Here is a 16,550-nt window from a genome sequence, read left to right as displayed (position 1 = left end):
CCCTCCGGAATGAGAACCCAATCCAGCCAATTCTGATTCCAATTCCTATTCTAGCCTGAGCCAAACAAGCAGGAATAGACCATTCCGATTCTAACTCCAAAGGATTTCTATTCCAATTTTGAGTCCGGCTGCAAATCAAACAGACCCTTAAGTTAGGACGGATTGGGCTCATTCCATCCAAGTTGCAACCCTAAACACAAGCAAGGATGCAACCACCCTAAGAGTGCATAAGACGTATCATACACAATACTAATAATATGCATACACGTTCATCAAAATTATAAGAAAACGTTTACAAACCGCAACATATCCCTCAGACAATAGATACCCAAGTTAAGGCAGAGCAATAATTTAACTAAAAAATTGTGACGAACCATCTACAAATACAGGTTAAACCATAATAGGTACATTCATGATGGATGGATTTCATACCTAGACAAATCTCTCAGCCATATCAAAAGGAATTATTTTCAAATGATGAAGCTCTTCAACAACATCGCTACGCAAGAACCGCCACAGGATACTAGGTTAGCTCTCTATTCTGATGCTGGGGATAACAGTTAGGGATTGAGGTCATTGTATCTTGATAGTGATCTTCTTTGCAACTTTTGGAGCCATCTTTTAATCCCTAGTTGTCTAATACAAATATCAAAATTAAGGACAGTCTACGTAAAGAACTTCTCACCCATCTAACTTCAACTAGAGAGAGAGAGACGTATAAATACATACCTTGCAACCTGGCCATTGCATGTGCATGATGTCTAGGTTTCTCAAGTTTCCATGAATAAATACTTTTGGCTCCTTCAGCTGTGCCCATGACAAAGCAGTCAATTAACTCCTGCTACTTACTTCTAGGAGAGAAAGATCGATCTTTACCAGTAAAAAGGGTGGGAATCCCATATGAAGATGAGCCCTTGAGAACCCGCTTACAGCAAATAAACACTTGAACCCAGGAACATTGGGATGCTCACTGTAACAGAAAGAAATAAATACCCCATGCATGAGATGACTCCCATTTCATATTAAGTGATTGACTGCTAGTATCACTATGGATAAATGTACAAATATGAATAAGTTTATGTATATATTTTCTTGTTTTATGTAATAGAAGAAAACTGGCAAGAAATATTATAAAACTTGGATATAATAAAGTTTTCTAATATAATTGCAGTTGCACTACTCTGATCCCAGTAGTGTCCAAAACCTGGCTGATAATGATTGGTGCCTAACGGTTAATAATACAGTCCTCTAGTATCATCACGAGACAGAAGCACTTTGTTTTCAAATGATAAGTTTCTATGGAGCATAAACCTCAAAATAAATAATAAACAATAAACAGCCAACAATGGCCATACAAAAGAAATGGAAATGTCTTCGGTCCCGGGAGACAGGTTGCATAGTGCAGTATGGAGCCTTCAAAACTTGCACCACATATCAGTAGGTTCACAAGATTGGCACCAACCACTAAACCAGTCCACTTAATAGGCTGTCTACAGAAGAAATTAAATCAGCATGACCAGATGAATATTAATCATCTCATCAGCAAATCAGTGTATTTCTTGATTATAAGAGGACCTTATTCCACCACATATACAAATATGAAGGATCTGATCCCCCGACCATGGAACGCATTGCCTATAATATGGGCCCACAAATTGCACTGCATCCTGTGTCCCAAACCCAAGCTTTGCCTTCATATTTGTACGTGAAGTCTTGACAGATGAATATATTTCATATGAAGTATGCAGAAAAACATATATGCTTATCTCGAAGACACTTTCTACCACCCCTCCCCCCCCCCCCCCCAAAAAAAAAAAAAGGAAACAAACAGATGCAAAAAAAAAAAAAGAAAGGCCAAGGATCCGGTGAATCACTATTATAAGCAAGAAACGTCATTGGGAACTACTCACTTCAAAAGATATGTGAAATTCCTGTTCCCAAGTTCTTCAATGGCAATCCCTTCTTCTTTGGAGTACCTGATTTTGTAAAAGAAGACATCATACAAATTACTAGATAATGTGATGAGTAGACACAGTTTTAGCACATAAACGATCAAATCAGGGTGACGTGGTTTTCACAATGAGCAAAATTTATTTTTATCCCCAGTATAATATAAATATGAAATATTGAATCTCTTAATTATAAGTTTTAAATAATTTCATATATTATTTGTGCGTATATATAATTATATAATATATATTATAAAAATTATCTGGAACTAGATCAGCAGATTTTAATAAGATTGCATTGGAATCAAATCTGCATCTGATCCAATTATTAAACAGATGAAAGTTCTAAAATCCAATTTGATTAAGTAAATGGATCACCCAAATCTGAAATTGTCAGATTCAGATTGGCTGTCGGATAGAGTTCCAGACTTTTAGACTCAACTGAAAGCCCTAAATATTATAGATTTGTGTATTGGAGAATAAGTTGCTAATAATGGCAAAATCTGAAGCTGGCAAGCATGAGAATGTGGGTTCAAGTCTGAGAGTGGCCACTTTTCTGCCAAAAAATAAAAAAAAAAGAAAAGAAAAAAAATGCTGAAGGTAAGGACCGTATCCAGCCTACCCCTTCCAAGACTCCCAATAGCTGGCACCAACACTGGGTAATGGCCTCAGACTGAGTTCCCAATAGGGGATGCTATAGTGTAGTTTATGCCTGTAAGTAGAACTGAACGATCATGATTCATGCAGTAGACCTTGAAAATGTCGGCTTTCATGGTAACAGGTATTTTGGTGCATAGAAGACAATCAACGACACCCATAAAAGAAATGACTTGTTGCAAGTTGAAGAGGTAGAAGGTGATGAGGGCGGATTTGGCCCTCCAATGACATTATGACACCTGGCACCTCATGCCAACTAAGTGCAGCCTCTTGACAACTAGACAGCTCGAGCTCGCCACTTACAGGCAACTCGCCACAGGCAATTCGCCACAGGCAGCTCACCCTCATAGCCTGGCAACTTTGACAACTCGGCACTACACAGGCAGCTCGCCTCCTAGTTGGACCGACCACTGCATGACAACCCCGAGGATCTCACCACCGTACCCCGCATTTTATGGGATTGTGACTTGTAACGGCTATATTAGCTCACCCACTCCCCGAGTCAGGTGGAAATGGGCAACCTTACCGGTTGGTGGCTTTATCCCCACCTAACATGAAAGCAGGTCCCGTCACAACGGGAATCTAGGAACTGCTCCACCAAACCCACGAGGACTCCAATATATAAAGGCCTCACTCCCCATGGGCGAGAAAGGAGAGGTAATCCCTGCTCTCTAGCTCTCTCATTCTCTTATATCATTTTCAACTCTACTAAGTGCTGACTTAGCCATCGGAGTGACCTCGCCGGGTAAACACCCCCGGGTTCTCTGATTCAGTTCTCGCAGGTCCCTCAGTTCCCGCCGTCTACAAAGAGGAGCATATCATCTCCTCTAGGAAGCAGTCGGATTGCACTACACTAGGGAGCTCCACTTTAGCCCATGAGTCACAGGCCACTTGGGAGTAGACCAATTGACGAGGTACTTAGACAAAAAAACTGATATGTGACCAGAAACCATTACATCAGAAGGGTTAGGGGTAGACCAAAAAGGACATGAGTAGAAGTATATAGAAATGATTTAAGTTCCAATAATTTAACAGTGGATATGGCATTAAACAGAACATAATGGAAAAACAAGATTCACGTGATAGTGGGACAAAAAACATGACTCTTGATAGAGCATGATAGTGGGACAATTTTGTGTAGACAACCCCAAATGGTCGGAACTAGTAGAAGTTCAGGACTGTTATCAGTCTTGAACCCTAATTAATTTCAGGTTCGAAAATAAGAAGAAAGGTAAAGAGAAAAGAGAAGGAAGAGGGAGGAGAAGCAGTAGAACACAAGAGTTGAAAAGGAGGAGCTGAAGCTTAATGTTCTGCCGCCGCCACTTTAATTAATATTTATAGGTTATGCTCATTACATGGAAAGGACAGATCTACCCTTAGTCTTTACATAACAAATAGAGCAAAAATAAGACTGAAATAAATAACTGAAACAACTAAATGACCAATAGCTAACCCTAGGAAGACTAAAACACCTTCCACCCAAAGAACACAGTGGGACTGAAGCCGTGGGGCCCACATCAGTGTTCTCTACACTCCCCCTCAAGTTGGGAATAAATGTTTATCATTCCCAACTTGGATAGATCCACCTCTAGCTTCTTCCGTGGTACAGCTTTGGTGAGGATATTTGCCAGCTACATGTTGGAGGTGATGTATGGGAGACACACTTCTTGTGATGAGACCCTCTCTCGTACAAAGTGTCGATCAACTTCGATATGTTTAGTTCTGTAATGCTGCACCGGGTTGTGTGCTATATTAATAGCTGCTTGATTATCACAATACAACATCGGGGGCTTCTCATACTCAATACCCAACTCCTCAAGTAGTGATCTCAGCCAAAGAATTTCAGCCACTCCGTTAGCCATTGACCTTTACTCAGCTTCAGCACTAGATCGGGAGACAACACTCTATTTCTTACTCCTCCAAGAGACCAGGTTACCTCCCACAAGAGCACAATATCCAGAGGTAGACCTTCTGTCGTCAACACTCCCAGCCCAATCGGCATCCGTATAGACTTCCACCTTCATGTGGTCATTGTTCTTGAACAGTATACCTCTACCCGGGCATCTCTTCCAGTATGCTAGTATTCTTTCTGCTGCTAGAAGGTGCGTGGTTCTAGGAGAATGCATGTACTGACTGACAACACTAACTGCATAGCTGATATCTGGCCGAGTGATGCATAGATATAGGAGCTTTCCCACTAACCGCTGGAACATAACTTTGTCTTCAAGCAGCTCCCCACTCTCTACACTAATCCTGTGGTTCTGTTCAATGGGTGTATCTACAGGTTTGACACCCAGCTTTCCAGTTTCAGCCAACAGATCTAGAACATATTTTCTCTGAGAGACAAAGATCCCCTGTTTAGATCTAGCAACCTCAATACCCAAAAAGTACCGTAGTGTACCCAGATCTTTCACCTCAAACTCTTGATGAAGGAGCTGTTTGAGGGACTCAATCTCATGGCTGCCATTTCCTGTCACCACAATATCATCAACATATACTGCAAGTAGTGTCAGTGAGGACTCCACCCTCTTGATGAATAGTGTATGATCTGACTGGGCCTGTACATAACCGAACTTCCCAAGAACTAGTCTGAATCTGTCAAACCAAGCTCTAAGTGACTGCTTCAAACCATATAATGCCTTATTGAGCCGGCATACCTTCTTACTTGCCTCTGTATCATAGAATCCAGGAGGCAACTACATGTAAACCTCTTCCTGCAAGTCCCCATTCAGGAAGGCATTTTTAACATCCATTTGGTACAAAGGCCAAGTGTAGCTTGCTGCAAGAAATAATAGAACCTGAATGGTGGTCATCTTGGCTACCGAGGCAAATGTCTCCAAGTAATCTATACCATAAGTCTGAGTGAACCATTTTGCAACTAGCCGAGCTTTGTACCTCTCAATGGAACCATCCGCATTGTGCTTCACAGTAAATACCCATCTGCATCCAACTGGTTTCTTTCCTTTGGGCAGGTCAACTAGCTCCCAGGTATTATTTCTCAACAGGGCATCCATTTCAAATTGCATTGCACCTCTCCACTCCGGGACTGATAGGGCTTCTTGCACTGTTCTTGGAATAGGGACATTAGCAACAGAAGTGAGATAGAACCTGTAGGAGGGAGATAGGCGATCATAGGACAAAAACTGGGAGATGCAGTGGGCTGTAGATGTAGTGCAATGCCGTTTTCCTTTACGGATGGCAATGGGAAGGTCAAGGTCATCTGCAGGGGGTGAGGTAGCAACAATAGGAGTCTCTGTGGGCCCTAGGACTGTAATATCTGGACTTGGAGCCGCAGAAGAGGTTGGAGCTGGCCAGGACTGCTGATGACCAGGATCAACCTGCCTGCATCGCCTATGATAGACTCTCAACTCCCGATCCCCCTGACCACCTTCGCTACTGCAACCCTCATCACCCACTGGAATAGGTAAGGGAACAACCCCAAAAGTATTCACCCTGTCCTCACTGCACTCCCCCTGAAGAAAATGACCAACCTTGCCCTCACTGCACTCCCCCTGAAGAAAATGACCCAAATCTCCACACTCACTACTCTCCCCCTGAGGAGAGACCCGAGAATAGTAGGGTGTCTCCTCAAAGAAAGTGACATCCATTGATACAAATCTCTTCCCTGAGACAGGATCATAGCAGCAATAACTCTTTTGAGTTTGTGCATAACCAAGAAAGATGCATTTGGAGGCCTTGGTTTCGAACTTGGAGTAATGGAGACCGAGAAGCTGAACAAAACAGGTACAACCAAATGTTTTGAGGGGAGCAGTGAACAACTCCTCATTTGGGTATAGAAGGGAAAAAGGAGATGACATATCAAGAACCCGAGAAGGAACCCGATTAATAAGATATACCGCCGTGAGGATAGCATCACCTCAGAAGCGAATAGGGACATTGGAGGTAAACATAATGCTTCTAGCCACCTCCAAGATGTGCCTATTCTTCCTTTCTGCAACCCCATTCTGTTGAGGTGTATAAGGGCAAGTGCTCTGGTGAGTAACCCCATGGGTAAGAAGGTAAGATGCCAATGGCTTAGCAAAGTATTCCTTTGCATTATCAGATCTAAGAACTCTGATCTTGGCATCAAACTGGGTTAGGATCATTTGGTGAAAGTTTTGGGTCAAGGTGGGAACCTCATTTCATAGATGCATAAGATAAACCCAAGAAAATCAGATATGGCCATCAACAAATGACAGAAAATATCTGTACCCACCCATGGAAGGAATGTGATATGGCCCCCAAACATCCGTATGCACAAGATCAAAAGGACGATTGCTCCTTTTATTGCTCAACGAATAAGAGTGTCTACAATGTTTAGCAAACTCACAGCTTTCACATTGCAACTGGGACAACTCAACAGACTCAAACAAATTAGGAAACAGACTCCTTAAGGACCGAAAAGACAAATGACCCGATCGATTGTGCCAAAGTATAACCGAACTCACTCTAGAAAACAAGTGACTTCTTATCCCCTGGCTCTTTCCGACGAGAACTCTCCCCGAGCAGATAGATCCCATTCGTCTCACGGCCAGTCTCAATCACCTTCTTCGTCTTCAGGTCCGGAAAAACACACCGGTCAGGGAAGAAGGTTACTGAGCAGTTCATGTGTTTGGTAATACTACTGACTGAAAGGAGGTTATATCAAGTTTAGGGACATGTAAGACAGAAGACAAGGAGATGGTATCCGATAGCTTGATGTCACCCTTGCCAGAAATGGGGATAAGAGAGCCATCAACAATAGATACTTTATCCCTACCAGAAGATAAATGATAAGTGGTAAACAATGAAGGCAAGCTAGTCATATGGTCGGATGCACCTGAATCTATTACCCAACAGGGTTTAGTGGTACCTGGAGCTGAGGCATGGCAGGCTGAGGCTCGAGTACCTGAATTTGCGGAAGCAAATGTGGCAGGGGCTAATGGTGACTGTGGTAACTGAGTTGAGTTCCCAACTTCCCCATCCAACTGTATAAGAGCAGCCCGAACTATGGCTAAGGTCTCTAAGAATGTGCCTCTCGTGCCAGACGAGGATGCTGAATTAGTATGCACTGCCACATGAATGTTACCCTTCTTGCTTCTTAACTTTTCCGGGACCAAATAAGGGTGTAGCTTCCAACATGTTTCTTTTGTGTGTTTGGGTTTCTTACAATGCCCACATACCACATAACTACTGTTCCCAATACTGCCTTCTGCCTGATTCTTAAACTCCATTTCGGTCAAGAACCAAAAGTCTCAAAATTAGGGCTACTACAGTCAAAACCAGCACTTGGACTATCAACCACAATCACAAAATCAGTATAGAACCAATCTGTACTCACAGTAGATGTACATGAAACAGGTGTAAAACTGATATGAAATCAGTAACCACACAGAACAGCAACAGTCCAAACTGTTTTCACCCCCTTAGAAGAGTTCGAAACCCCAAAAGAAAATTGAAAAACTGTTTGAAGAACAATCTGATATGCTGAAGCCGAATTGGGGTTTTAATCAGTTCTAAAAGCAAATTCTCAGCTGTACACTCCAGACAGTACCGTACGGATAAGGCTTGTAGTAGGGTTAATATGAAACCCTAAAACTGATCAATGTTGAGGAGAGAACTATTAGGGTTTGCCGCAATATTAGATCACAAGGTTCAGTCCAGTACTAGGGTTTGCTGTAGGATTAAGACAAAACCATAGAGAATAGAAAGATAAACCCTAGAGTGGTTTGGCCGCCCTTGCTAGATAGGTCCAACCTATCTTCTCTGATAATACTTATCTCAGAAAATAAAAAACTTACAATAGGATGTTGTTCGCTGCCTTCTAAGGTTACCCGAACCCTAGCCTTCTCTGATTCTTCCTGATCACCAACTCACTGCAACTGTGGCAATTCTTCAAACAAATGCTAATCCTCTGGAGATCTCTAAGAACCAGTCAATGAACTCTACTTTCTCAGCTTCCAGCCTTAGATGGTTCTCATGGGATCGGCTGGACTAGACTCACATGAGAAACCCTAGCTTTGATACCAAGTAGAAGTTCAGGACTGTTATCAGTCTTGAACCCTAATTGATTTCAGGTTCAAAAATAAGAAGAAAGGTAAAGAGAAAAGAGGAGGAAGAGGGAGGAGAAGCAGTAGAACACAAGAGTTGAAAAGGAGCAGAAGCTTAATGTTCTGCCGCCGCCACTTTAATTAATATTTATAGGTTATGCTTATTACATGGAAAGGACAGATCTGCCCTTAGTCTTTACATAACAAATAGAGCAAAAATAAGACTGAAATAAATAACTGAAACAACTAAATGACCAATAGCTAACCCTAGGAAGACTAGAACACCTTCCATCCTACAAACACAGTGGGACCGTAGCTGTGGGGCCCACATCAGTGTTCTCTACAGAACTAAAACTGAGTTAAGTGTAGCTTGTAAAATAAAGATAGATCCTAAGCAAGGTTTAAAATTTTACAATTTATCAGCTGATACGAGTTGATGAATATCATTCAGGCAAGGACCCGATATGGAAAACACATAGAATTCCATAGTTGGCCCAATACAAACCAATACACTGTGTATATCGATCGATACATTGGGAATTTTGGATTATATTGAAACTTTAATTTGGTTCTCATTTAATAACTCCTATACGGGGTGTATCATATCAGTATCGGTCATAAGAGATACGGGAAACGCTACGAATAGATATGTATCCTCTGAATCGGACTGTATCGGAGCAATACGCATCACTGCGCATGCGCACAGACTTGAACACGTCTGTATGCCACTAAGGCAACCATTAGCCCTTGTTAAAAAGTGAAGCAAAATAATTCTTTATTAATGCCTACATGTAATCCTAACAAATAACATATATTTATGTTCAACAATTCTAAGTAAAGATTAAATAATATTATTTAAATTTAATATTTTATAAACTAATGGAGTAAATAATTTCTCAAATCCGCATTCATATCAAAAAGAGGTTTTTAATCTCAAAAAATTTATACTAATAAAAATATTAATAATAGAATAATAATTTTAGTACTTAAAATTTATAAATTTGAATGTGAAATGTATCTTAAAAGTTTTATATTATTAATTAATATTTTAATTTGCATTAAATAAAAATATATTTATTATTTAAAAAAATGACAATTTATTTCAAAAAATTATAAAAATAATAATATAATAAGTTTAGTAATTAAAAATTACGAATTTGCATACAATATGTATCTTAGAAATTTTAGTATCTCTGAGAGAGTTTAATTTAAGATTATATGTTTATATAAATTATTAATTGATATTTTAATTACATTTTATAATAACATTTTTATTGTTTACCAAACATTTGAGAATTAGTTTTTAGTTGATTATTTAGTTAATGTTAAAATGAAAAAAATATAAAAATAAAAGCAATCGATATAATAATTACATATAATAGTTGCATGTGTTTTGTGACATGAACTTCAATTGAAAATAAATAATGGCTTTGTACATGTATTAATTTATGAAAATTTATATAATATATTTTAGGACTCTAGATTTGATACATTATCAATAAAAATTGCATGATTTCTATGCATCCCGCTATATTAATTGTAATATATTTATTCACAAATACCATTAGAATATACATTTTCTATGCATTTATACATTTATTTTGACTATTTTAGCCTTAAATGTAATGTTATTAATATATTTATGGAATTTATATGCATTTCCTGATGTATCCAAGCGTCTCCATGTTTTTTCATCCGTATCCATGCGTTTCCAAGCATATCCGTATCCAAGTGGTCCGATACGATACCTGATACTGAAACTTTAATCCTTGGTACTCCTATATTTAATGTTAATTTAAATTGAAATTTCAATTTCAAATGTTAACTCCTACATTTAAGTGAACGTTAATTAGGGGTGCAAGTCGAGCGGATTGGGCCGGGTTTATGGTCAACCCGGGCCTGGCCCTAAAATTTGGGCTTAAGGCGCGAGCCTGAGGTCAAGCTCGATTTTCCCAACCTAAGCCCGACTCACACTATAATATGATAAACTTGGGTTGGGCTCATGTTGGTCAATACTGAAATTATACATATATATGTATATTTATGCAAATATTTATGCAAAATATGTATGTGTAAATATGTATGTAAATTTTACATATATACATATATATGAATGTGTATAGTTTGATCAGGCTCGCTCAGGCTGGGCTCAGGCTACATAAGGGCTAGGCCTGAGCCTAGCCTGCAAAATAAAAAAGCCCAACTTCTTGGGCCCAAGCCCAACCAAAGGACCAAAAATCCAAGCCCAGCCCATGTAAAATTTTGGGCTGGACCTGCCCAAGTTGCACCCCTAACGTTAATCACTTCTATCATACATTTAAGACAGCATTAAACATGCCATTAAACACACCCTTTAGGCCTTAGTTATAAAACTACAAATAGGTAATAAGAAGGTTTCAACCCTAATCAATTGTTTGTTATAATCACAAGTTCACCACTATACCATATTTTAATTGTTTGTTATAATTGTATTCATTTCTATCCTTAAGCAAACTTTCTCTTCTTTATGGCCATTTGTCAATTAACGATAAAATTGAATATTAAAAACTACATACTAAAAACTATTTATAAAAATTATATTAATTTTATGAAAATTAATACAAATTTTAGTTCTTTCGTCATTTTTCAATGGTCACCAATTGTGTTTCAATATTTAACACATACAAAGATTTGAAGTATGGTTTTTTATGTTTAAATAACTTATCATATGAAGATTGCACTTATAACTATTAATATATTTTATAGGATTTATTTGGGCTTTCTAGTGTATCCATGTGCACCTTGATTTTTCATCTATATCCATGCATATCAAAACCGTATCCCAATACATCTCTTAAAATTGTCTTACTGAAACATTTTGCATTCCTATCTGAAATATCTTAGGATCCAGCCCCAGCAAATACCAAGAATGCAATCAAAGCTTTTACTGAGAGAATCTAATCCAAATCAAGTGGGTTCCACTTGAGTTAATAACCAACTAATTGGGACTTCTGAGATGGGCATAATTTTGTAGACATTAGGTTAAGTCAACAACCTACTAGGCTTAGGCATGCTAGTGCAATTAGTAGGCCCATGGAATAAAAGCTAGATTCACATTGATTTGTAAAAAAACAATTCTGGCTTAAATTTGTAGGCATTAGCTCGAGTCAACAACTTATTAGACTTAGGCTTTCTACAGCAACTTTGTAATCCCATGGCCCTAAGCCATGGGCACATTGATTTCTTTGAAAGAAAAATCTTAGTCCATCATGTGAGCTATACATCTAGGCTAGCATAAACCTTACGGGTTTGGCTTTCATGCAAACCACCCCACATCATCACTATTTGATAAAAGAAAAAAGAAAATAACTTGTCCTTGAGATATAAAGAGCTTAGAAGATGAAAATTGGTTTGCCACTAGGGGTAGGATAATCCACAATGCTAGAAGTTTCACAAAGTATTCTAGAAACTTAGGTTATAAGACAGATATGTTCTACAAAACTAGGAAAAGTTCTTTAAAATAATCCACTCCTAAAGGAAAATGGCACATCCAATATATTGTTTCTCTGAGTTTTCAGTTTTTTTTCAAATTTAGAACATTTTCATCAATCTTCTTAATTCTATTGGTACATCCAGTGATTTAAAAGGTGTGCCTTGTTGTAATGTGTAGAGGCCTGCGGCCTAGTACAGGTTTTTTTTGTCTTTTCTCATTGTATTAGTTATGAGCTGTCGCCCTAAGTATAAATACTAACTTAGGCGCCGCCAGCTACAGTACTTTGAATAGATTTCTCTCTTCTCTCTTCTCTCCTCTCTGGTCTCTTCTAGTTCTACTGAACTACATGGTATCAGAGCTCTGATCTGGGCACAACCTTCTCAGATCTGGTTTTCTTTTCTTTTCTAAAAAAAGCTATTCTGATTGAAGACTCCATCGTGTGCTTCTTCTGGACACAACTTTCAGCCCTCTTTTTTTTTTCTTTCTTTTCTCTTGGTTGCTGTACCAAGAAGGGTGTGGTGGCAGCTGAATGCAGTAAAAGATATATCTAGATCTGTGGTGGCAACCGAAAGCAGTAAGGTGTTTTTCTGGGTTTGTGGTGGCAGCCAAATGCATTCAAACTTGTCTTTTCTGAGGGTTTTCTATGTGCTGTGGGTTGTGGAAGCCAGGTATGTACTGTTACATTCATAAGTAAATTTTGACCACTGTGGATGTCATGGTTCTGAGGTCGTAGGGACTGGTTGTCTCCTCCTCTTGCAAACCGAAGTGTTTCAGCTAAGAGTTATTGACCTACAGTGCTGTTAAACCTGTGTTTTTGGAGCCTACTTATTTTTCCGAAGAGAAAACCCTCTATATCAGATTGGTTTTTTGAAAAAACAGCAGTAATATTTCTGTGGAAATGGTTACTGAGGATTCTGCAACCTCTGGCATTACTTCACAGCAAGGACACCTAAATGGGGGAATGGACGGCATGAATTTCTCTGCATATTACCCCCTTTGATGGCCTGAACTATCTGGAATGGTCCAAAGGCATCAAACTTTATATCACAGCTAGGGGGAAGGCTGGTTATACAAGTGGAAAAATAAAAGAACCAAATTCTGGTACTGCTGAACATGATCGATGGGATCAAGAGAACAGCATGGTTATGTCATGACTGTTAGGCTCCATGTTGCCTCATGTAAAGAAAAATTTCATATGGGCTTACACAGCTTGTGAAATTTGGAAACAAGCCAAGGCAACCTATTCTGAACAGAGTCATTTTGCCAAGATTTACCAGCTTTAAGTAGAATCATCTACTTGTAAGAAAGGGGACCGTGGCCAATCTACATATTATTCAGCCCTTACAATGGTCTGGAAGGAACTGGACTATTATCAGACTATTGACTGGAAGAATGATGAAGATGCACAGGCCTACAAAAAACTTGTCTCCCAGCAGCAGGTTTTTGCTTTCTTGCATGGGCTGAATTTGGCTTATGAGCCTCTCTGGGTGCAGATTTTGGGAAGTAGAGAACTTCCTTCAGTTCAAAAAGTATATGCCCTAGTCCAATTTGAAGAGAGCAGAAAAAATCTAATGAATGTTTCTGAGGGGGAGCAGGTTGTTGCCCTAGCTACAAGAGGGGGGGGGGGGGTAACACAAGAATGAAAAAGGGAGAACCAAGGAAAGGTGAAGATAAGGATAAATTGTGGTGTACTCACTACCAGAAGCTTAGACACACTCAAGAAACCTATTGAGAGTTAGTGGGTAAGCTCAAGTGGGCAACCAAAAATCAAGACACTTCAAAGGAGCCTCCTCAGAAGAAATTTAGTTCTGCAAATCTGGCCACACAAGACTATCAGCAAAATAATCAAACTACTGTGTTTCCTCAAGAGCATCCTAGTGGTTCTGATCCCAAGGAAGACATCATCAACTCCTTCAGAGATCATTTGGAATTGTATGGTAGGACACTCAAGTAGTTGGATAGGTCGGTTCCTACCCCTTCTACCTCATTCGCTTCTACATCAGGTAAAGGTGCTTCTGCATTTCATGTGTGTACCTCTGCTCCCGAGTCACCTTGGGTCATTGAAAAAGGGGCATCAACCATGACTGCATTTCATCTGTATCCCTTCCTGATGGCCTTGTCTTATCCCATACCCTTCATGTTCCTAAACGTCTTATTAATTTGTTATATATAAACAATATTACTCAGTCTTTAAATTGTCGTATAACCTTTTTTCTTCATTCTTGTGTTTTCCAGGATTTAACCTCGGGGAGGATGATTGGTAAAGGATATATGGTTGATGGCCTCTACATCTTGGAGAATAAAGCCAGCCCTGCGGCATCAGCCTCTGTGAATCTTATGAGTCAGTCTATGAGTCAATCTACAAACAGTCAATTGTGGTTATGGCATAACCACCTTGGTCATTTGTCCTTTGAGTCTTTGAAAGTTATGTTTCTTGAATTGTTCAAGTCAGTGTCTATTACTAGTTTACATTGTGAAACGTGTCGGTTGAATAAGCATTGTAGAACAACTTTTTCATCTATTAGCGTAGGGGTATTTCTGTCTTTATACCTTGATTAATGTTGCTGATCTGTAATGTTGTGTTGGAACATGTACTTTTTAGTTATGTTTTAATAATAATATAAATACTTACTGGCCGACTGGGAGAAGTCAAGTTGACTTTCATTTCGAACAAGAATTCTCTCTCTCTCTCTCTCTCTCTCTCTCTCTCTCTTTATCACCTTTTCTTTTTCTACATAACTGAACTCAGTTAGGCCGAACTCTAAGGCAAACCTGAATTCTATCATGGTATCAGAGCAAGGTTAAATCTGCCTAAATTTCTGCTTGCCTAGGGTTCATTCTCTACGCATCCTATCTAGGGTTTTCCTCTTTTTTTTTTTTTTTTTTTCTGTGTTCGATTGGAGATAAGGTAAAGGGCTGAAAATGAGTGATCGCCCTCTTCCTTTGGAGGTCTCTATGCCTCCAGTCAGGTCGTATGTGGTCGGTTGCTGTGATTTCTGAGGTCGCCCTCTCCTAGTAGAGGAAGAATAGAGGGCCGAACTGTGTGGGCTGTGGCTGTTGTGTGTGGACTGCTTTCCTACTTATATGGGTGTTACTTCAGCAATAAGGTAAGAGATTTCAGTGCATGATATATGTTATGGATTAAATAGGAGGTGTGTTTTAGACCATATGCTAGGGTTTCGGCCAGTAAGTGCTAGGGTTTATGCTGGTTTCTTTGTGCATTTTGAAGGAAGAGATATGATCATATAGTGGTGAGATTTCAGGTAGTTGTAGGAGTAGGGTTTGTGGTGTGAGCACACTTTTCATCAACAAGTGCTGAAATCAGTGTGACAGGTGTGGTCTAGGGTTTGTGGTGTAAAGAGCACACATTCCAGCAACAATTAGTGCTGCATTCAGTGTGACAGGTGTGACCTAGTGGTGTGTAGTGTGCAGATCTCAGTGATAATAGAATTCAGCAAGTATGCAGAATCGGTGATAACATAATGGGAGACAATAATGATTATAAACCTAGTGTGATGGTGCCTACAGACTACCTGAATGTTCAAATGACCTCCATTAAGTTAAATGGAGAGAATTATGTGCTTTGGGCTAAATCCGTTGAAGTCTTTCTGAAGGCAAAGAAGAAGGTAAAACACATCAGAGAGGAGAAACCCTCCTCTGACTCTCACGAGTATGAGGACTGGGAGCAAGAGGATGCTCAAATCGTCACATGGTTGTGGAACAATATGAAACCTAGGATTAGTGTGAACTTCATGTTCCTTGATACTGCTAAAGATGTGTGGGACCATGCGAAGAATTGTATTTGGGGCAGGACAATACAACTAGAGTTTATCAGCTTTATCAAGAGTACTTTAACCTGCAACAAGGCAATCAGAGTCTTGAGGAGTACTATGCCAACATGAGGAACATACGTAATGAGTTGAATGTCTATCATCCTTTCACTTCCGATGTCAAGATTCAGCAACAACAGAGAGAGCAGCTTGATGTGACTAGATTTTTGGTGGGACTAAAGTCTGAATATGAACCAATACGGGCTCAGATATTAGGGGGATCAGCTCTTTCGTCCCTAGAAGAGGTATTTGCTCGACTCTGGAGGATTTCTATCGGATCTACTAAGAACTCTAATATCTCAGATAGATCTGCCTTTGCTGCATCGAGAGGCCGTGGTGTTAGAAGTGGAGCTCGGGGAGCTCAGTCTGGCCGTGGTGGTGGTAGTGGTTCTGCATATGGCCGAAGTGGCAATGGTGGGTCTACTCATAATCGTGGTGGTGGTCGTACTGGGAGCAGAGATTCAGGGGGAGCCCGTGGTAGAGGACGTAGCTCAGGCCCGAGGAAGTGCACTCATTGTGGTATGGATGGACATGCCATCAGCTATTGTTATGATCTACATGGTCCACCCTCAACCTGGGCCAATCGTGCCGCGACCGGTGACTCGAGTTCCAG

General features: G+C 39.8%; 1 protein-coding gene across 3 annotated transcripts in view; it reads right to left on the bottom strand.

Moving 5' to 3' along the window:
- Positions 1 to 240: 240 nt before the first annotated feature.
- ALG12 (homolog of asparagine-linked glycosylation 12) overlaps positions 241 to 16,550 on the bottom strand; it is a 110,330-nt gene continuing 94,020 nt past the window's right edge. For 2 of the 3 annotated variants that reach the window (XM_088962527.1, XM_088962528.1), the window contains exons 18-21: positions 1,911 to 1,976; positions 877 to 970; positions 730 to 807; positions 241 to 636 (exon numbers count right to left, since the gene is read on the bottom strand). In XM_088962527.1, coding sequence (XP_088818653.1) covers positions 622 to 636; positions 730 to 807; positions 877 to 970; positions 1,911 to 1,976 — 253 coding nt within the window. In that variant the 3' untranslated portion in view covers positions 241 to 621. The remainder of the gene's footprint in view (positions 637 to 729; positions 808 to 876; positions 971 to 1,910; positions 1,977 to 16,550) is intronic. The other variant, XM_088962529.1, reaches the window with a different exon arrangement.

Source organism: Nelumbo lutea, chromosome 1 (assembly GCF_056320005.1).
Source record: "Nelumbo lutea isolate HS-2025 chromosome 1, American lotus-T2T, whole genome shotgun sequence".
NCBI classification, from domain to species: domain Eukaryota; kingdom Viridiplantae; phylum Streptophyta; class Magnoliopsida; order Proteales; family Nelumbonaceae; genus Nelumbo; species Nelumbo lutea.
This window is presented reverse-complemented; position numbering and strand designations above follow the sequence as displayed.